Source organism: Lagenorhynchus albirostris, chromosome 19, assembly GCF_949774975.1.
Source record: "Lagenorhynchus albirostris chromosome 19, mLagAlb1.1, whole genome shotgun sequence".
Classification (NCBI taxonomy): domain Eukaryota; kingdom Metazoa; phylum Chordata; class Mammalia; order Artiodactyla; family Delphinidae; genus Lagenorhynchus; species Lagenorhynchus albirostris.
Genome location: NC_083113.1, coordinates 56,171,022 through 56,192,247, shown reverse-complemented (window position 1 = coordinate 56,192,247; position 21,226 = coordinate 56,171,022). Strand labels below are relative to the sequence as shown.

The following is a 21,226-nucleotide window of genomic DNA, read 5'->3' as shown; positions in this document are numbered from 1 at the left end:
CTGTCAGTGGGCTGTTCTCGTACTCAGAGGTGAACCTGTCTTCCCAGGATTGATGTCACGGTGTGTCCCCTGGGACCTGCCCGAGTCTCTGTTCTCAGAAGGTCTCCTGGGGGCCAACAGCTGTGAGATGGAGGCCTTTTCCTAGTGGCTCTGAGCAGCCGGATACAGGCCTGTCCTCACTCCCCTCAGCTAAATGGGGCAGCCTGGCCGACGCAGTTCCGGGGAGAGTCCCTCCCAGTGAGGGGGTGAGGCTAACACCCTCCCTGGCTGGGTCAGTGGAAGGGAGAACCCAGGGTCCTGAGATGCGAAATACGGGGGAGAAAGGCCACGTGCTCCTCTGGGATGGGGGCTGCACATCGTAGCCAGACAGCTGTCAGCTGCATCCACTCTGCCTGCGTCCCCGCTCCCTCTTCTCTCCACCCCACTCTCACCTGCATTGCTGCGGGTGCCTTCTGCCTGGCCCTCGCCTCCTGGTCTCACCCGTCCAGTTCACTTGCCACATCCCAGCCCACCTGCCGTGGTGCTTGTCCCCTGGAGACCCTTGGACGGACCCCAGTGCACTCAGAATGGTGAATCCTTATCTCCAGCCTCACGGCCTCTCCTGTGCCCTGGGCCCTGGGCTCAGGCTCACTGAATTACCCCAAGTTTCCAGAACAGGCCGCGCTCTCATCTCAGGACTTGCCACATGCTGCTTTTTCTCCCTCTTCCACCTGTGCACAGTCAGCTCGTTGTCGGGACTCAGTCCAGGGTCACCTCCTTCAGGAAGCCTTCCCGACCACACAAGTGCCACCTACTCCCCGCGGTCCTCTACGGGACTGCACGCTTCTGGAATTGTTCCCATCTTCCTTGCACCAGGGAAGCTTCTGCTGGTTGGGGAGCCGTGTCCAGGTGCAGAGGTGCCATTACAGGAGGGCTTTTAGCAGTGGTGGGGTGGCCCTTGTCTGGGGTGGGTGGAAGGGATCATGGTGTGAAGGCTGGGTGCCTTCATCCCCGAGATCCTGTTGCTTCCAGGGTTTGGTTCTCTCTAGGTTTTAGATTATTCTAGATCTTTAATCCAGCTGTTGCTACCAGCCCTTCCGCACTGTGTCAGGGTCCCTTAAGACCACCCACATATCAGTGAGTCGCTAGGAGGACTCGGGGACGCAGCTGTCATCACAGCTGATCTATTACAGTGAGAGGATGCAGAGCACGATCAGCTCAGAGGCTGGGTAGGGGTTGGGGGGGTGAAGTCCGGGGGAGCCAGGCTCCAGCATCCTCTCTAATGGGGTCGCCCAGGACACGCTAAATTCCCCCAGCCGCGAGCTGTGACAGCACGTGTGCAGCGTCGTCCATCAGGGACGTGTTAGAGGTTCAGCGCCCAGGGTCTTTACTGGGGGGACTGGTCACACGAGCACCCTCTGCCTGGCACGCACCCAAACCCCAGACTCGCAGGAGGACAGCAGGAGTCCGGCACCAGCACCCCCGTCTGTACACGCGGCCTAGGCACAGGGAGCCGCTCATCAGTCTTGGGAGGGGGGGACCCTCCCCAAATCCACCTTCCCAGACGCCAGCCAAGGGCTGACCTTGGAAGGCGGCCCTTCTGGGGACCCCAGTCTCAGGCCTGGGCTTCCACACACCCAGGTCTCTCTGTCACAGTGTCACGGGGAGGGGCTCTGGGGGGGTGACGGGCTGGGTCTCTGTGTGGTTGGAGGATGTGGGAAAACCCTGAGAATCATTATTATAGACGGAACTTCCGCTTCTTCCAGCTCCTTTAGTATTAACTCCAGGTCAGCTCTGCTGCGTCTTCATGTTTTATTAACAAGCAGAATTCATCTTCTTGAAGAAAGGTGGAAAAATGAGATTACCATGTTTTCAAACTTGAGCTCATTCTGTTCTGAAGCGTGAGGACAGAATTCCAGCAGGGGGCAGCCTAGCATCACAGATTCCAGTCAAGTTCAGGGCGTTCCTGTCCATTTGTCCCGGGAAACAATCACTCCGAGTATTTGAGCCTTGAGTATTTGAGCCTTGTGACAGCCGCTGGGTCACTTCATTTTCGGCTCTGTCGTCCAGGGGGCAGCTACAGGCCCGCAGCTCTGAGCTGAGTCCGGCTCTGTCCTGGGCAAGTTGCTTACCGTCTCTGGGCCTCCGTTCCCCAGAACCACAGGAATGGCAGCTTGTAACCCACTGGGCGATGGGTGGTGGTGTCACTGTGAGAGTTGGGTGAGGAGCCCCTCTGTGGAAGTGATGTTTTTACGGGTCATATGACTCCTTGGTCCTTGCCCTGCACCCTCGAGGGTCATCTTCCCCACGGGGCCCTTCTCTCTGGGCACAGACCGGAGGATGGACTAGAGTGGGGTCCGTTGTAGCCAAGGGGCCCACGCTTTGTGGCCCCATCACCTCACTTAGTATCCGGGACCCAGTAAATGTTGGTTGACAGGCAGCCTTAGGATGGCAAGGCAAAGTGATGCTTAGGCCCAGTGCCCGGGGCCACAGGTGGGACCAGGCAATTCCTTGAGGCTAAACCCAACCTTCTGAGGCACATGGACTCAAGCCGGAGTCTTAAGCCTGGAGGGGAGCCCTGTGCCACCTGGTCCCGGTGACCTCCCCAGGCTCACCTCCCCCTTTCCCCAACCAGGGCTCACACCCTGCACTATAGCCGAGGGCCCTGCTGTTTCCCCCATGCCCTGTGGGGTCCCTCCTCCCTGAGTGGCTCTCACCCAACCGTCTGCACCTCAGGATGTCCTTCCCGACTCTGGGGGAGCTAAGTCCCCGCAGAGGCCCGAGCGTCACTGGTCCTGACTCGGCAGGTCCAGGCCCATCTGTGGCCGAGGGCTGTCCTCCCCAAGGCCCCTCTGGGGCTCAAAGCCCCCTTCCTGTCCGCCCTCCACATTCGGGCTCCCTGGAGCTTCCTGGAGCGTCCTTCCCACCTGACGAATGGCCCGACCCCCAAGTACCTGAGCTCGGTCCTGTGTCAGGTGCCCTCACGCTGTCACCGTCAAGGGGCGGTCCTTCCGGCCAAGGTCTCACAGCTGTGGGGAGCATCTCTGGTCTGGCTCTGGCCTAGCCGGGAGTTCCCTTGGTGAGGTGCAGCCTCCGTCCCCTCCCTAGTGAGTGCGTCGGGGAGGGCAGGAGTCTCTGAGATGGAGGGTGCTGTTCATTTCCAGGATTTTGACCGGTACCTGCTCTGAGTGGTGGCATGCCCACTCCTGTGCCCGGGCAAAGGTAGAGGGTCCCCTTTCCCTGCGTGTCCCTGCCCCTCCCTGTGGGCAGCTGTGTCTGCAGGTACCCTGCCTTCTCCGCTCTGGGTGATGTGCCTACTTGAGGCCACGTGAGTGCCCAGCCAATACGAGGAGTGGCCGCCTGCCGCTTGCTCCTTAGTTGAGACGAGGCTGCTCTTGCTGACTCTGGGGCAGTGGGGCAGGGCTCCCATCTCCCCGGGAGAGCGCTAACAGGTGTTCCCAGCAAGCAGATGTCACATTCCTTTGTAACGGTCACCCGCAGCTCATCCTACGGTCCCGGGCTCCGCCCGCTGGCCGGCCGGCCCTGCCCCCAATGCACAGGAGCCCCGCGCACGCCGAGGACCCGAGGGCAGCCCTTCCTGCTCAGCCATCCGAGCCACGGCCCATTTCCGTTTCCTGCTTCTCCCTGTGCCCAGCGCCGATGGCTGACCTTGCTTCTTCTTGCTGTGATCGATTTCAGGGGATGACAGGTGCTTCCTGTTCTCCATCTCCCCCAGCATGGCCGTGTACACCTCCACGGGCTACAATGACCACTACATGTACCTGAATCAAGGGCAGCAGACCATCCCGAATGGACTGGTAAGGACTTGGGCGGGCAGGGCACGTTCCCCCCGTGGTGATGCACTGACCCCGACGTGCCCGGGGACACTCCGCCCTGCGTCAGGGCAGCCGTACGCGCTCAGTTCGTTCTGTCCGAGTCTCAGGGTGGTGATGCGATGAGCGACAACGAGGACAGAATTTCTCTCGTGGAAAAAAGGGGCCTCTATTGGGGCATTTCCGGGGTTTGTGTGCAAATGACGGAGTCGCCCAGTGTTCCTGGCCATCAGGTGGTTGGTCTGTGGCCTTCGTGGCTGGAGATGCTGCCCTGCCTGGGGCACCACCCGGGTGCGGGGCCGGGGCTGGGCTCCCCAGACCCTTTGGACCCACGGGGGGTTGTCTGCTCTGTGCTCCAGCTGGGACTCAGCCACAGGAAGAAGAGGACGTGGGGGAAGGCCGGGGGCGGTGGTGGGGACGGGCGCCCACACAGATGCTTAGCTTGGGTGAGAAATGTGTGTCCTGGCAGCACCAGCCTATTTCTTTCCCCTGCTTCTTAAAAAGCCCCTCTCGGGAAATTCCAGCTCTGTCTCTGCAAAGCCAAGGGCCGGGGGGACTGGTCCATCTTGTCGGTGTGGAGAGGGCCCTGTGCTCCTTCCCAGGCTCACTCTGAGGCTCCCACAGGGCCACCTGATGACCCTGGACGCCTTTCAGAAAGGACAGTTTGGGGCTTCCCTGGTGGCGCAGTGGTTGAGAGTCCGCCTGCTGATGCAGGGGACACGGGTTCGTGCCCCGGTCCGGGAGGATCCCACGTGCCGCGGAGCGGCTGGGCCCGTGAGCCATGGCTGCTGAGCCTGCGTGTCTGGAGCTTGTGCTCTGCAATGCGAGAGGCCACAACAGTGAGAGGCCTGCGTACCGGAAAAAAAAAAAAAAAGAAAGGTCAGTTTGGTGATGACAGGGGCGAGGGCCTTGGCCTCAGGAGCAGCACCCAGTGGGTCTCGGTGGTGGTCAGTAATCGGCCTGAGGGGAGAAGCAGCCCCGAGGTTAGCTGCATTTCCTGCCCTGGTCTCTTGCTCTGGCGTTAGCTTCAGGCTCTCCGGGCCCGGGGTGGGGGGAGGCACTGGTGGAGAGGGAAAGGGATCAGAGAGGTTGAACAGCAGTCTGTTCCCATCGGCCGCTAGCTCAGAGCCGGCCGTGTGCCGAGTGGTTCCCGCCTTCCCGGGGCTGCCTCCTCCTTTCCCTCCCTGCTGTGCTGAGTGAACGACCTGCCTGCTTGAGCGCCGGGTCCTGGGCCGGGTACGGATTGGCATCCCTGTCCGGGAAGTGCGGTGTAGACCTCTCCCCTTATTTTACCAACTGGGGTCTCTAGGCCTGAGGGCCTGTATTCTTTTGTCCTCTCTTGTCCCTTGTGTTTCCTGCCAGTGCAGCCCCGTGAGAAGGGGCCATGGGGTAAGAGTCAGGACACCTTGATGAGTGTTCTAGGAACTTGTCATGGGATACTTAAATTGTATCAATCTGTGAATATGTATTTCACAGTTAAAAAAAAAAAGAAAGGAAGAAAATTGCGTTCACTTCTCGTACGCCCCGGTGGCATGACGGCTGGGGTGGGCTTCAGGTGTCCGGTGCTCCAGACCGAGGCGGTGCTATGCCCCTCCCTCCGCAGGGCATGGGAGGGCAGCACAATTATTTTGGCCTGTGGATCGATGTCGATTTCGGGAAAGGACACAGCAAGGCCAAGCCCACATGTACCACGTACAACAGCCCTCAGCTCTCGGCCCAGGAGGACTTCCGGTTCGAGAAGATGGAGGTGTGGGCGGTGGGAGATGCTTCGGTGACACAGCTGGTGAGCCTGGGGGCGTTTCTCCCCTTTCTCGGCTTTGTCCCTTTTACTCCTCCATCTGGAGATGGTTTATTCCAGTTTGTTTCCAGCAGCCGTTGCTGGCCAGAGGGATGCCAGTGGGTGCACAGCAGAGCAGAGGATGCTGTCTGGGGTCTGTGGAGGTTTATTAGAAAGAACCACGCCAGGGAGGTGGGATCCCGGGGGGGTGGGGACTTGTCTGCAAGATGAGGAGGGTCCGGGGTTCCTTCTAGTTCCAGTGTTTGATGGTGAGTCGCCGTTGGGGCCCCTGCGTCTTGTCACCTCCCAGCGATGGCATCCCGGGGCGGGGGCACTCAGTGGGGCTCGGGGGAGGAGCCTCTACCACATTTCCCTTGTGGCGACAGTAGGAAATTCCCCTCTGATAAACTTGACAGCAGCAGGACGTCACTGCCTGGTTTTGGTCACTGAACACACCCATCCTTCCCTTCTTCCCAAGGCCAAGAACACCAAGAGCGTTCTGGACGTGGACCCTACGGCCCAGGCCCTGCTGGAAGTCAGTGGGCGGATTCGCCACAGCGAAGGGCTCCGGGAGGTGCCTGAGGACCAGTGAGGCAGAGCCCCCAGCACGGGCCTTCCTGGAGCTGGAGCACAGCCTGCAGACTGTGTTTTACTTTAATCCAGAGCGTGCTGGTCACGTCTAGGTGGTCCTGGAGGTGCCTAATTGAAACAGAGTACAGTTCCTCTGATGCTATATATCGATTGGTGGGTGTGTCTCCCCCGAAATGTGTCCAATTACCAGCTTGATTCCTGGACTTCGCTCATTTTGTACAGATGAAATCCAAAGACGATGCTGAGACGTTTGAGACCGACTGGAATTAGCAGTGGTTGGGGATTTGAGTTCTTGCTGTAGGGGAGGGGGAGTCCACTCACTGAGGGTCACTTGGCCTCTGCACAGGCCTCCCAGCTAAAAGCCTCGATGTCCCATTTCTACTGGTAAAGGGCAGAAGTGCTCAGATGGGAATCTCAACCCTTTGGGGAACAGCTTCCTCTGACATGGAATTTTTGTATTTCGGAAAAAAAAAAAGCACAGGAGTGTACTAACGGGGGTAACAGCTGGAGATTTTGAAGATAACGGTGATATGGGTCTTCAGTAAGGTTCAGTATCTGCCTTTCTCAGCTGTTTTTAACACATTACTGACCAGAGACGTATTAATACGTCTTTTGTTACCCAAACATCATTGACCAGAGACGTTTCAGTATTCATTTACCTAACAAATCGCCATCCACAGGCGTTAGTTTCTGCAAAAATGCCCCGGTCAATGATGAGTTAAGTGAGTCTGTGCTATGAGCAAATGGGAAAACCAGGAGGTCTACAGAGAAGCAAAGTTGTGGTTCTCTTACTAATTTAAACGTGGGGCCATTTGGGGCCCTGAGGCTAAGATTCCTGTTAATACACGTATGGCCTGTCGCAGGAATTAGTGGTGAGTAACTGGACTGGCCCGGGCTCCTGACCTCCCAGCATCACCCCCACCCCGTGCTGCTTCCTGAGGGGATGTTGGGTACTTTGACAGCATGGACTTGCTTTAAACGAACAGTGATCCTGAAGTGCTAGCAAAGATGTTGGTGGGCTGGACCTCAGGCAGAGCTGCCGTGTCCCTTCCAGTCCCTGCATCCCTCGGAGGCGGCCTGAAGAATCTCCGGACACTGAGAATCCCGCTCAGCGGAGCTTTGCCCTTTGCTACCCATTGCCCTTCTGCAGATCTGACGAGATGCTGCCTTGTTATTGAGTTGCCCCCGATTATAAGCCATAGTAAACCGAGCTGTTTGCATTTCACAGGCTCTGCATTTTCCACCGGGAGGCTCGTCACACTCTGCGCTGAGCCGAGCAGAAGGCCTTGCACATGGGCCTTCGAAGAGAGGTGCTCAGACAGTGACATGCACGCTCGGTCATGATCGATTTTCCTTATAAAAAGCCAGTTTTTAACAGCTTCTCAGGTACATTTTGTGACTTCTTAATTGATGGGAAGCAGATGCAGGATATTAGGATCGTCACATATCCTTACCGTAATCTGAAGAATTAGGCCCCGAGTCTTCAGTGTGTTACAGAATGTTTTTTTAGAAAAATGCAGTGAAATAATGCCTCGCTAATGAAAGGTCCGTTGGAGACCACTTCCTACGGCCCCTGTCTGTGGCTGTCAGAGAGGCTGGATGTGTCTGCCGGCCTGTTTTCTGCCTTGTGCCTCTTCTAACAAGAGTGCAGGACATACCTGGGGGCCTGACGGTTTCCTAAGACAGCACACCTCCTCGAGGGAAGCTGGGCGCCCAGCCCAGGCGCTTGGTCCCCTGGGGTGTTCGGCCCTCGCAGGGGGTGTGGGGCAGCCGTGTGATTCCCCAGCACGTGTGGTCCCGAGCACACAGACCAGTTTGGTGTCAGCCGTGCCCGGGGCCACAGGACCCGAGGAACCACGCTCCTCCTGGGCCTGAGAAACCCGTGATGCTAGTTTTAACATGTGATGAGTTTGTTCTTTGATAAAATGGGAGTAAGAATTCAGGTAGTAAGGACTAGCGGTCTCCCTGGAGGTGAAGACTCATAAGGGCCCCTGATAGGCGCTGGAAGAAAGCGGTGAAAAAACGCTGTTCATGGTACAGCATGGCTGTTGGTACTTTTCTCCCCCACCATATTTTTTTCTGGAAATTTTTTTCTTTTATTGAATGAAAGAGTCTTTAAATTCTCCAGTGCTTTACAATTTTAAAAGGTTTCACACACGTGGTCTTATATAATCCCATAATCCCCCCCCCCATATCGCCCCTCCCCACTGGTAACCACTAGCTTGGTCTCTGTATTTGTGAGTCTGCTTCTTTTTTGTTTTATTCACTAGTTTGTTGTATTTTTTAGATTTCACATATAAGTGATATCAGACAGGATTTGTCTTTCTCTGACTTACTTCATTTAGCATAATGCCCTCCAAGTCCATCCATGTTGCTGCAAATGGCAAAATTTCATTCTTTTTTATGGCTGAGTAATATTCCATTATATGTATGTACACACACACCACATACTCATATGTATGTATATATATGCACACCACATATTTATCCAGTCATCTGTTGATAGACACACCATATTTTTTTTTAATTAAAAAATTAGCTTATGCATACACAGCAAAAAAGGTCAAAATACAAAAGGATGTAACTTGAAAGCTAAATCTTCCTCCTGACTCCGCTCTAGCATTTTGTTCCCAAGAGGTAATGTGTTGTACACACTGGTGTGTCCCTCACCTTTTTTTGGGTGGAAATTGCTCTGTGTCTACCCATTTATTCTCATTGTCTATGTAATGTCCCATGAGATGGATGCCCCATCCTTGCTGGTGTTCAGCCATCCCCGGCTGGGGAACGGTCCGTTTGTAGCTAATTGTTAGCTACAATGGAATGAATATCGTTTATATACATCTTGGTGTGGTTTTGTCTGGCGAATAAACTCTTTGAAGCTGAATTGCTGGATCAAAAGGTACATGCTTTTTTATTTAGGTATTAACAAATGAACCTCTTTCAAGCTAGATTTATACTTTTGAGACCTGGGATGCCTGTTTGCCATGTTTGCACCAATACTATATTAAAATTTAGTTTTTGTTTACCGGATGCTTGAAAACTAATTTTTTTTTCTCTTATGAATGACAGTGAAGAGCTTCATTTTTCAAGAACGGTGTGTGTCCTATCTCTCACCTGGTTTCCTAGGGTGTGGGTGTTATTGGTTTGCAAAAGTGCTCTTTTTAAAAAAAAAAACTTTATTTATTTATTTTTGGCTGCGTTGGGTCTTCATTGCTGCACGCGCAGGCTTTCTCTAGTTGTGGTGAGCGAGGGCTACTCTTCGTTGCAGTGGCTTCTCTTGTTGTGCAGCATGGGCTCTAGAGGTGCGGGCTTCAGTAGCTGTGGCACGCGGGCTGTGTAGTTGTGGCTCGTGGGCTCTAGAGCACAGGCTCAGTAGTTGTGGCGCACGGGCTTAGTTGCCCCGCGGTACGTGGGATCTTCCCGGACCAGGGCTCGAACCTGTGTCCCCTGCATTGGCAGGCAGATTCTTAACCACTGCGCCAGCAGGGAATTCCAAGAGTGCTCTTTTGAATTAAGCAAAATGGCATTGGCCGCGTGTGGTAAATGTTTTTTCCAGTTTGTCTGCCTTTATTTTTCCGTACATAAATTTTGCATTTGATGTCATCATATTTCCCAGCTTCTGAGATGTGTGGTTTGCTTAGGAAGTTTTTCTCCACTCTGAGATTAAACAAAAAGAAATACCGTGTTTTCTTCTACTACTACTGTGCTTTCCACTTATACTTCTGAATCTTCAATCCATTCAAAATGTATTTTAATTTTTTATTTTTTTGATTCTCTTTAAAAAATTTTTTTATTTTATATTGAACTATAGTTGATATACAATGTTGTATTAGTTTCAGGTGTACAGCAAAGTGATTCGGTTGTACATATATCTGTTCTTTTCCAACTTCTTTTCACATTTATGTTATTATAGAATATTGAGTAGAGTTCCCTGTGCTGTATAGTAGGTCCTTGTTGGTTATCTATTTTACATATAGTAGTGTGTACATGTCAATCCTAAACTTCCAGTTTATCCCCCCATTGCCTTTCCCCTTTGGCAACCATAAGTTTGTTTTCAAAGTCTGTGAGTCTGTTTCTGTTTTGTAAATAAATTCATTGGTATCATTTTTTAAAGATTCCTCATATAAATGATATCATACGATATTTGTCTTTTTCTGTCTGGCTTACTTCACTTAGTATGATAGTCTCCAGGTCCATCCATGTTGCTCCAAATGACATTATTTCATTTTTTTTAATGGCTGAGTAATATTCCATTGTATATATACACCACGTTCTTTATCCAGTCCTCTGTCGATGGACACTTAGGTTGCTTCCATGTCTTGGCTTCTGTAAATAGTGCTGCAATGAACATTGGAACTATGGTTTATAAACCATGGTTTATAGCTTCCGAACTATGGTTTTCCCTGATATATGCCCAGTAGTGGGATTGTTGGATCATATAGCAAGTCTATTTTTAGTGTTTTAAGGAACCTCCATACTGTTCTCCATAGTGGCTCTACCAGTTTACATTCCTACCAACAGTGTAGGAAGGTTCCCTTTTCTCCACACCGTCTCCAGCATTTATTGTTTGTAGGCTTTTTGATGATGGCCATTCTGACCTGTGTGAGGTGTTACCTCATTGTAGTTTTGATTTGCATCTCTCTAATAATTAGCGATGTTGAGCATCTTTTCATGTGCCTGTTGGCCATTTGTATGTCTTCTTTGGAGAAATGTCTGTTTAGGTCTTCTGCCCATTTTTTGATTGGGTTGTTCGTGTTTTTGATATTGAGCTTCATGAGCTGTTTGTGTTTTGGAGATAAAGCCCTTGTCGGTTGCTTCGTTTGCAAATATTTTCTCCCATTCTGTGGGTTGTCTTTTCATTTTGTTTATGGTTTCCTTTGCTGCGCAAAAGCTTTTGAGTTTAATTAGGTCCCATTTGTTTATTTTTGTTTTTATTTCTATTACTCTAGGAGACAGATCACAAAAGATATTGCTGCGATTTATGTCAAAGAGTGTCCTGCCTATGTTTTCCTCTAAGAGTTTTATAGTATCTGGTATTACATTTAGGTCTTTAACTCATTTTGAGTTTATTTTTGTGTATGGTGTCAGAGAATGTTCTAATTTCATTCTTTTACATGTAGCTGTCCAGTTTTCCCAGCACCACTTATTGAAGAGACTGTCTTTTCTCCATTGTATAGTCTTGCCTCCTTTGTCATAGATTAATTCACCATAGATGCGTGGGCTTTCTATCCTGTTCCATTGATCTACATTTCTGTTTTTTGTGCCAGTACCATACTGTTTTGATTACTGTAGCTTTGAAGTATAGCCTGAAGTCATGGGGCCTGATTCCTCCAGTTCTGTTTTTCTTTCTCAAGATTGCTTTGGCTCAAACTGTATTTTAAAATATACCTCTATCTTACCCCCAAATAAATTCCAGTACATTTTATATTAAACTGTGTGTTTCTTTCCCACTGACTTAAAATGCTACTTTCTCACTGAAGGTTTCATGTTTTAATTATCAGAGTTTTATGATAAAAAGATGTAAGAGCTGGGCTTCCCTGGCGGCGCAGTGGTTGAGAGTCCACCTACCGATGCAGGGGACACGGGTTCGTGCCCCAGTCCGGGAAGATCCCACATGCCGCGGAGCAGCCGGGCCCGTGAGCCATGGCCGCTGAACCTGCGCGTCCAGAGCCTGTGCTTTGCAACGGGAGAGGTCACAACAGTGAGAGGCCCGCGTACCACAAAAAAAGAAAAAGATGTAAGAGCTATTCCTTTATTACTACTGGGTTTTTTTGTTTGTTTGTTTTGTTTTGTTTTTCCTTCAAATGCTTGCATGCTTATTTTGTCTGGTCTTTGGTAGCACTTTGACTACTTCTAAGAAGTTTGATAGTATTTTCTTTTTCTTTTTTTTTGGATAGTATTTTCAAGATGGCATTAAATATCGATGAACATAGGCAGAACTGACATTGGCTAATGCTGATTCTTCCTATCCAAGAACAGGAACATCTCAGTTTGCTATGTAAATTTTTGTTGTTATTGCTGGCACTGTGAGTGGACTTCCCCCTCCCCCCCCGCCCCAACTGATGATTCTTTGAACATTGGAAAGCTCTTGATTTTTCTACATAGTGTTGTACCCCGTTACCTTACTGAATTCTTTTATCCAGTGGTTCTCGACCTTGAGCCCGCATCAGAATCACCTAGGGGGCTTCTTAAAGTACAGACTGGGGACCTCCACTCCCAGAGTTTGATTCAGTAGTTCTGGGGAGGGACTAGAGAATTTACATTGCTAATACATTTCCAGGTGATTCTGCTGTGGCTGGTCTGGGGACCTCACACAGAGAACCACTGCTGTTCATTGTTTCTGATAATCTATGAATTCTCTGGGAGTTTGCAGCTATTATGATTCTTTTTGTCTGAAAACAAATTTTGCCTTTATTTTGGCTACGTTGGGTTTTCGTTGCTGCCTGCGGCTTTCTCTAGTTGCTGCGAGCGGGGGTTACTCTTTGATGTGGGCTTCTTATTGCGGCGGCTTCTCTTGTGGAGCATGGGCTCTAGGCACACGGGCTCAGTAGTTGTGGTGTGTGGGCTCTAGGGCACATGAGCTTCAGTAGTTGCGACGCGTGGGCTCAGTAGTTGTGACGCGTGGGCTCAGTAGTTGTGGTGCAAGGGCTTAGTTACTCTGTGACATGTGGGATCTTCCCGGACCAGGGATCAAACCCGTGTCCCTTGCATTGGCAGGCGGATTCTTAACCACTGTGCCACCAGGGAAGTCTTTCCCTTTCTTTCTTTCTTTCTTTTTTTTTTTTTACGGTGTGCGGGCCTCTCACTGTTGTGGCCTCTCCCGCTGCGGAGCACAGGCTCCGGACGCTCAGGCTCAGCGGCCATGGCGCACGGGCCAAGCCGCTCCGCGGCACGTGGGATCTTCCCGGACCGGGGCACGAACCCATGTCCCCTGCATCGGCAGGCGGACTCTCAACCACTGCGCCACCAGGGAAGCCCCTTCCCTTTATTTTTGAAGGATTGTTTTTGCTTTTTTTTAAAGATATTTTGACATTTTCCCCCTGGCATCTTTCTGTTACATTTTGGCTTGTGTGATTTCTTTTTTTTCCCCCCCAGCTTTATTGAGATATAATTGACACATAAGATTGTATAGTTTAAGGTGTACACTGCGTTGATTGCAGCTATTATGATGGCATACCTGGAAATAAGGATAATTTCCCTACCTGATTTCTAGACCTTTCATTTCTTCCTCTTGTTTAATTGTATCAGCAAATACTTTCCAAATTTTAACAATAACGATGCATCCTTCTTATTCTGACTTGAATGGAAATGCATCTAGTCTTTTATACATTAAGTGTGATGCTGGCTTTTGTTCTGAGATATTTCATATATATATATATATATATAAGTATACACTTTTCATGCAAAGAAAGTACCCCTTTGTGTTTGTTATTAAGAGTGTCAAGAGTAGATGTTCAATTTTATAAAAAGCTTTTTTTTTTAGCATCCATGTTTTTCTTCAGAGTTATTAATAAGAAATACCAAGTTCTTCCAAATATTAAGGTTCCAAATACTGAGCCATCTTTGTGCTTTTAAAAAAAAATTTTTTTTAATTTTATCTATTGATTTATTTATTTTTGGCTGCATTGGGTCTTCATTGCTGTGCGTGGGCTTTCTCTAGTTGCAGTGAGCGGGGGCTACTCTTCGTTGCGGTGTGCAGACTTCTCATTGCAGTGGTTTCTCTTGTTGCAGAGGATGGGCTTAAATAGTTGTGACATGCAGGCTCAGTAGTTGTGGCGCACGGGCTTAGTTGCTCCGCGGCATGTGGGATCTTCCCGGACTGGGGCATGAACCCGTGTCCCCTGCATTGGCAGGCGGACTCTCAACCACTGCGCCACCAGGGAAGCCCGAAACTGTCACTCTTAACGTGTTCATTCAGTTGGCCCATGTTTAGTGTTTTTGTGGCAGTGTGTATAAATGAGTTGGTCTGTGGTTTCTTGTTTTGTTTTGGTCACATTTTGTGTAGGTCACGCTTTAAAGTTGTGCTGGCTTTACAAAAATAATTTAGAATCTTTCTTTCTTCCAGGTTCTAGAAAATGCAAATGAAAGGAGTTCCTTAAAGTTTGGGTAGAATCCATCTGGTATTTCTTGGTTTGGTGGTGGAGGGAAGGGGTTAATTATTGATAACCTTATCCTTTTTTTTTTTTTTTTAATCATCTGGGTTGTCTGAAATCTCTGCTGGGATCAGTTTTGATGATTTTTTATATTTCTTAGTAAATTTTCCACATCATTTAAGTCTTCAAATTAATTTACATAGATTGACTGAAATATTTGAAATTTTTCGTAGTTGTAGATTTTTTCTGTGTTTTCCTTTCATTTTTTCCCCTAGGTTAGATTCTACCAATTTTGTTTTGTAGTTAATATTGTTTTTATATTATTTTTGCTGCTTTTTTATAGTTATTTTTCATTTTCATTTTTTGAGTTGATTATTAAATGACTAAATAAAAAGAGAGTAAATGAGAATATTTGGGGCTACTACTTTTTTTCTGTGGGCTCTGCTTTATCTTACGGCGTGACCATTACATTTATAGATTCTGATTGGCGTGTGATGAGCTTCCAGGTTTTCTGTAGTTCCATTTTGATTTTTTCTTGGGCCCAAGAGTTTTACAATTTTGGTGTGCTAGAGAATTTCTCCACAGCTTCTTTTGTGGGTTTTTTTTTTTTTTTTTTTTTTTTTTTTTTTGCAGTACGTGGGCCTCTCACTGTTGTGGCCTCTCCCATTGCGGAGCACAGGCTCCGGATGCGCAGGCCCAGCGGCCATGGCTCACGGGCCCAGCTGCTCCGCGGCATGTGGGATCCTCCTGGACCAGGGCACGAACCCGTATCCCCCACATCGGCAGGCGGACTCCCAACCACTGCGCCACCAGGGAAGCCTCTTTTGTGGTTTTGTCGAACAGTGATTAGAGAGGTCAACTGTATCACATCTACTTCCTGGAATCAGTCGAGGTTTCAGTGGTGTCCTTACATGGCAGGTTAGTGATGAGTGAGGTCACCTGTATCTACTTTTTGAGATCAATTTATTTCCTTGCTTGTGGTCAGTTAAGAGTCTCCTAGTGAAGTTTCTGTGTTTTTCCTAAATTTCCTCTACTGTGCTCTATGAATTTGGATGTTGTGTTGGTACATACCCAGGCCTATTAGATTTTTGGTGGTGGTTATGTCTTATTAAATTCCCTTCTTTGTCTCACTGAATGCTTTTGCCCTGGATTTTTAAAATCTCATCTGACATTAGTAGTGTCACCCCTGTTGCATGAGTTGTTGTCTGCATTTGCCTGGTATATTTTTGCTCAATTTATTTGAGTCTTTTTTTTTCCTTGAACTTTATTTTGAAATAATTTTAGATTGACATAGAAGTTGTAAAAATAGTGCAGAGAGTTCCTGTGTACCCAGCACCCAGCTTCCCCCAATGAAAACATCTTAAATAACCACAGACCAAATGATCAAAACCAGAAAATCAGAGTTAATGCAGTACTATGAACTAAACAGCTCAAACCTTATGTGAATTTTACCAGTTTTTCCACAGTACCTGATTTGAGGCCTACTTGAAGTTAAGGGCACAGTCCTCCAGATAGCAAAGTCTACCGAAGGCTTCTGAAACCAATTGCAAGTTCAGGGAATTCCCCAAACCACCCTCAGGTTGGATAATTTGCTAAAAAAAAAAAAAAAAAAAAAAAATTCATGGAAACCTATCATACTGATGGTCATATTTATTACAGGGAAGGGATACAAATGAGAACCAGACAAAGGGAAGATTCTGGGAGGGTTCAAAACACAGAGCCTCTGGTTGTCCTCTTCGTGTGAGTCCTTCTAGAGAATCACTGAGCCTGAGGGTAATCTTGGGGACCCCTGCCACAAGTTATATGAAATTTTATTACACGTGTAGATCAGTGAAACCACAACTACAATTGGGATACAGAACTATCCCATCACCCCCAAACTCCTTCAGGTTCTCCCTCGACAGTCACACCCTCTTAATCCTACCCTTAGCAACCTCAAATCCATTTTCCATCATTATAATTTTGTCACCTTGGGGGTCTCTGTAAATGGAACCATTTAGTATGTAACCTTTTAAGACTGGATACTATCACTCAGCATAATACCCATGAGATCCATCCAAGTTGTTCTGTGCATGTTCCTTCTCATTGCTGGGGAGAATTCCAGTGTAGGGCTGTACCAGTTTCTTTATCTGTTCACCCTCTTAAGGACATTTGGGTTATTTCTAAGATTTGGCTCTTGTAAATAAACCTGCCATGAACTTCCATGCGTAGATTTTTGTGTGATAAGTCATCTTTAGGATTAATACCTAGGAATAGGTGATGGGTCACGTGCTAAGTGTATGTTAAAGTTTACAGGATGTTGCCAAGTTCTCCAGAGAGGCTGTAGCATTTACATCCCCATCAGCAACATATAAGAGTTCCAGATGCTGTGTATCCTTGTCATCACTTAGTATTGTCAGTATTTTATTTTAGCCACTTTAATAGGTGTGTAGTGTATCTCATTGTGGGTTAAGGTTGCCTTTCCCTACTGGTTAATGATGTTGAACATCTTTTCTTGTGCTTACTTATCGTGGGTATGTCCTCTCTGGTGAAGACTCAGTTCAAGACTTCTGCCCTTTTTGTAAAATTTAACTGTTAAGTTTTGAGATTTAAAAAATATTCTTGCTCAAGTCCTTTGTTAGATATGATTTGAAAATGTTTTTCAGTGTGTAGGTTCTAAAAAATTCTCTTAATTATAACTTTCATGAGTAAAAGTTTTTAAATTTGTGAAATTCAATTTATCAGTTTTTCTTTTCTTTTATGGATAGTACTTTTGGTGTCACGTCTAAGAACTCTTTGCCTAATCCTCAATTCCAAAGATTTTCTCTTTTGTTTTCTATGGTTTGGTCTATTGCCCATTTTTGGTTAATTTTTGTAGAAAGTATAAGTTTCTTTTTTGCTATGGATGTCCAGTTGTTGCAGCACATTTGTTGAAATGAATATTTTTTCTCTCTTGAATTGCTGTTGGCTTTTTGTCAAAAATAAATTGGCTATACTTGTGTGGGACTATTTCTGGACTCTATTCTGACATTGATCTGTGTGTCTGTTACTTTACCAGTATTGCCCTGTCTTGATTACTGTAGCTATATAGTAAGTCTTAAAACCAGGAAATATGTTTCTTCCAACTTTTTACCTCTTTTTCAGAATTGTTTTAGCTATTTTATAGTTCCTTTGTCTTTTCATATAAATTTTAGAATAAGATTGTCTATGTCTTAAAAAAAGATCCTGCTGAGATTTTGATAGAAATTGTGTTAAATCTATAGACCAATTTAGGGAGAACTGATATCTTTACTATATTGAGCCTTCCAAGGCATGAACACAGTATGTCTCCCCATTGTTTTAGGTTTTCTCTGATTTCTTTCATTGGCATTTTGTAGTTTGCAGCACACAAACAGATCCTAAACATGTTTTGTTAGTTTAAGTATTTCAGTTTGCTTCATTGTAAATGTGTATTATGTTTAAAATTTCAGTTTCCAATTGTTCATTGCTAGTATATAGAAATACCAGTGATTTTTTGTTAACCTTGTATCTGTGGCTTCCCTAGACTCACTTATTGGTTCTGGAAAGGTTTTAGTGTTTAGATTCCTTGGGAGTTTCTACATATACAGTGTCATGTGAATAGGGACAGTTTTATTTTCCCCTTTTAAATCTCTTTCCCAGTGCCTTTTAATTTTCTTTTCTTGCCGTATTGCACTGACTAGGAATTCCAGTTATTATGCTGAATAGGAGTGGTGAGGCTGGACATCTTTGCTTTGCTCTTAATGTTATGGGGGAAGCATTCAGTCTTTCATCATTAAGTATGATGTTGACTATAGGGTTTTTTGTTTTTTATTTTTTCTAGATACTTTTCATTTGGTTCAAGAAGTTTCCTTCTATTCCTAGTTCACTGAGTTTTTATCATGAATGGGGTTTGAATGTTATGCTTTTCCTGCTTCAATTGATATGACCATGTGGTTTTCCTTCTCTAGATTATTAATATGGTGGATTGCAGTGATTATTGAATAGTGACCTAGCTTTTCATTTTTGGATTAATCTCACTTGCTCATGGTGTCTTGTACTCTTTATATATGGCTGGATCCAATTTGCTAATATTTCATTGAGGATTCTTGTCTCTGTGTTCATGAGGGATGTTGGTCTATGGTACTGTGTTTGTATGGTTTTTTTAAATTTTTTATTTTATTATTATTTTTTTGCCGTACATGGGCCTCTCACTGTTGTGGCCTCTCCCGTTACAGAGCACAGGCTCCGGACGCGCAGGCTCAGCGGCCGTGGCTCACGGGCCCAGCCGCTCTGCGGCATGTGGGATCTTCCCGGACCGGGGCACGAACCCACGTCCCCTGCATCGGCAGGCGGACTCTCAACCACTGCGCCACCAGGGAAGCCCTGTATGGTTTTGATATCAGGGTAATGTTGGCTTCATAAAATGAGTTGAGAAGTGTTCCCTCCTCTTATATCCTGGAAGGGATTGTGCAGGATTGTTATTTCTTTAAACGTTTAGTAAAATTTACCAGTGAAACCATCTGGCTTTTGTGATTTCCTTTTCGGGGGATGGTTTTAATGATAACTTCAGTGTCTTTGCTAGTTATACGACTACTCAGATTATGTATTATTTCATCTTCAGTGAGTTTTAGTAGTTTGTGGTTTTCAAGGAATTGGTTTATTTCATCTGACTTGTTGAGTTTAAGTGCATAAAGTTGTTCTCAGGGTTCCTTTATTTTGGGACTATCTTGAGGGATCTGTATGATATACCATCTCTCATTCCTAATATTGGTAGTTTGTATCTTTTTTTTCCTTGGATGAACCTCTAGCAAGACTGATACTTCCATTGATTTTTTTCAAAGAACTGGTTTTGATTTTTTTTTTTTTCTATTTTTGCCTTCGACTTCATTGTTTTCTGCTCTTTCTTTACTGTCTATTTTGGTGAACGGCCCCCTGCTGTTGATGGGTGGAGTTCTATAAAAATAAACGGAGCTAAGCTGCTTAATGGGCCTGTTCTCTCTATTACATCCTTGACGAGAAGAGCGTCTTCACTTGCATGCAGTCCAGTCGATCCAGTATATATAACACTTAGTGGCTAGCTCTCTGTGTCTTATTTGGTAAAAATTTACCTATCCCTATTTTTTCTTTCAAAAGCTTTACTGTTTTACCTTTTACATTTGCAGTTTATACTGGCTTGTTCTGTATGGTATAAGTAAGGGTTAAGAATACTTTTTTGTTGTTTCTATTGCAAGTATGAATCGACCCTAGTTATTATTTTAATGAGAAACCTATTGCTTGGGCCAGCAATTTGCTGAAGAATCCTGAAAAGGGAGGGAGCCGCAGGGAGTGTCCCTGACTCAGAGAGAAGCCCCGTAGCAGGCTGTGTGTGTGTGACGTTCTTTGGCCTTTACGTCTAGGCAGTCGCTAAAGGCTGGTAGCTGTGGGCAGGTATCACCCCTGCCCCAAAGGGGTCTTCTCCAGCCAGCCCCTCCCCTCTTCTTGTGGGGATGGCTTGTGTGTGTGTCTCCTCATTTAGCTCTGCTGTCACTACGGGCCAGGGAGCCTAGTGAGGCTGTGAATCTTACTTTGGAGGAATGTGGGCTTTGCCTGGGAGCTTCAGGGGTCCACTTTGACCTTCTTCGCCCTGTCTGGCCTGGGTGTTACCACCCGGGGCAGCCTGTCTCACAGCTCCTGTGGCTGGGTGTAGTGATTCACTTTTGTGTGTCAGTTTGGCTAGGCCATGGTGCCTAGATGTCTCTGGGATTTTTTAGATGTGATTAACATTTCAACCAGTAGACTCTGAATGAAGCAGATGACCGTCATCATGTGGGCGGGCCTCATCCAATCAGCTGAAGGCTAGAAGACTGAGGTCCCCGAGAAGAAAGGAATCCAGACCCGAGCCCTGCCGTACCAACTCCTTCCTGAGTCTCCAGCCTGTTGGCCAGCACTGGAAATGTCGGACTCCCTGGCCCCGACAGTCACGTAAGCCGACTTCTTAACACAACTGTCCTTCTCTTTCTCTCCTCTCCATCCTGTTGGTTGGATTTCTCTGGAAAGCCCTGCGTCGGCGGGGGGGTTATAGCTGTGGCCTCATTTCATGAAAGGTGGAGTTGCATTTCTGGGTCTGTCTCCGTGGTGGTTTTTGCCTGGCCACAGACATCCCTGCTCTGCCATCTTTCAGCTGGAAGGGCGGACACGTGTTAAGAACAGCCCTGGGGCCAGTGGGAAAGAAGCCTCAGGCTGGGGGGACATATTCCGGTTCCTGATTCTGGAGGGAAAGGCCACGTCTTGTTCAGCCTCAAAAGCAGAGGCCTTTGTTTAGCCTGTTCAGGATGTGACTGCCTCTTGCCACATACGTGGTCATGAACATGAGGTTGTGCGTTTCCCACCCGGCCACGTGTAGGAAAGGGCTGATTAAATCCATCAAAATAATCATCATTAAAAATACCGAAAGCCCCCCTTTTACAGATGAGGAGAGGGGGCCTCAGTTGGGCAGTGCGACCAGAAGCCTGGGTCCTGCCCTCTCCCCCGCCCCCACCTTCCCATCCTACCAGGGGCTGCACGGCATCAAGCTATGGCACAGATATGTAGCCAGACGTGGTTAATAAAAATCATTGTGATTTAATAAATAGTGAGGTGTTTCTGTGCAGGTCCTTCACTGTTTGTCCCAGGGCCTGGCGGGACACAGTGGTAGATGGACGCAAGGCTGAGCCCAAGCTCCCCGCCGGTTTCCCAGGAATAGCCAGGTGAGTGACCTGACGCCACGGTGTCCTGAAAGCACCTCTCAGAAGAGGCGGGGCAGGGGGAGGGCCACAGTCACATAAAAATATAGATTTAGGGGAATTTTACATGGGTCGGGGTCCACTATACATCTTCCTGGTGGATCTGGGCTTTCTGGGCTCTGGAGCAGAATTTTTCACATAGTTTGAAGAGCTCTGACAAAACGAACACGGAGGAGGCCAATCCAGTTAGAAGCAATAGATCTGCCAACAGGT

At 47.5% G+C, this 21,226-nt stretch overlaps 2 protein-coding genes across 3 annotated transcripts in view; one reads left to right on the top strand and one right to left on the bottom strand.

Moving 5' to 3' along the window:
* The window catches only part of MEAK7 (MTOR associated protein, eak-7 homolog), a 47,668-nt gene that overhangs the window by 23,059 nt on the left and 3,383 nt on the right, over positions 1-21,226 (top strand). The window contains exons 6-10 of one of the 2 annotated variants that reach the window (XM_060132255.1): positions 3,679-3,797; positions 5,416-5,595; positions 6,068-7,566; positions 20,028-20,213; positions 20,882-20,977. In XM_060132255.1, coding sequence (XP_059988238.1) covers positions 3,679-3,797; positions 5,416-5,595; positions 6,068-6,181 — 413 coding nt within the window. In that variant the 3' untranslated portion in view covers positions 6,182-7,566; positions 20,028-20,213; positions 20,882-20,977. Of the gene's footprint in view, positions 1-3,678; positions 3,798-5,415; positions 5,596-6,067; positions 7,567-17,451; positions 20,214-20,881; positions 20,978-21,226 lie in introns of those variants that run through there. The other variant, XR_009537282.1, reaches the window with a different exon arrangement.
* ATP2C2 (ATPase secretory pathway Ca2+ transporting 2) overlaps positions 20,839-21,226 on the bottom strand; it is a 76,536-nt gene continuing 76,148 nt past the window's right edge. The window contains exon 27 of the mRNA XM_060132254.1: positions 20,839-21,214. Coding sequence (XP_059988237.1) covers positions 21,096-21,214 — 119 coding nt within the window. The 3' untranslated portion in view covers positions 20,839-21,095. The remainder of the gene's footprint in view (positions 21,215-21,226) is intronic.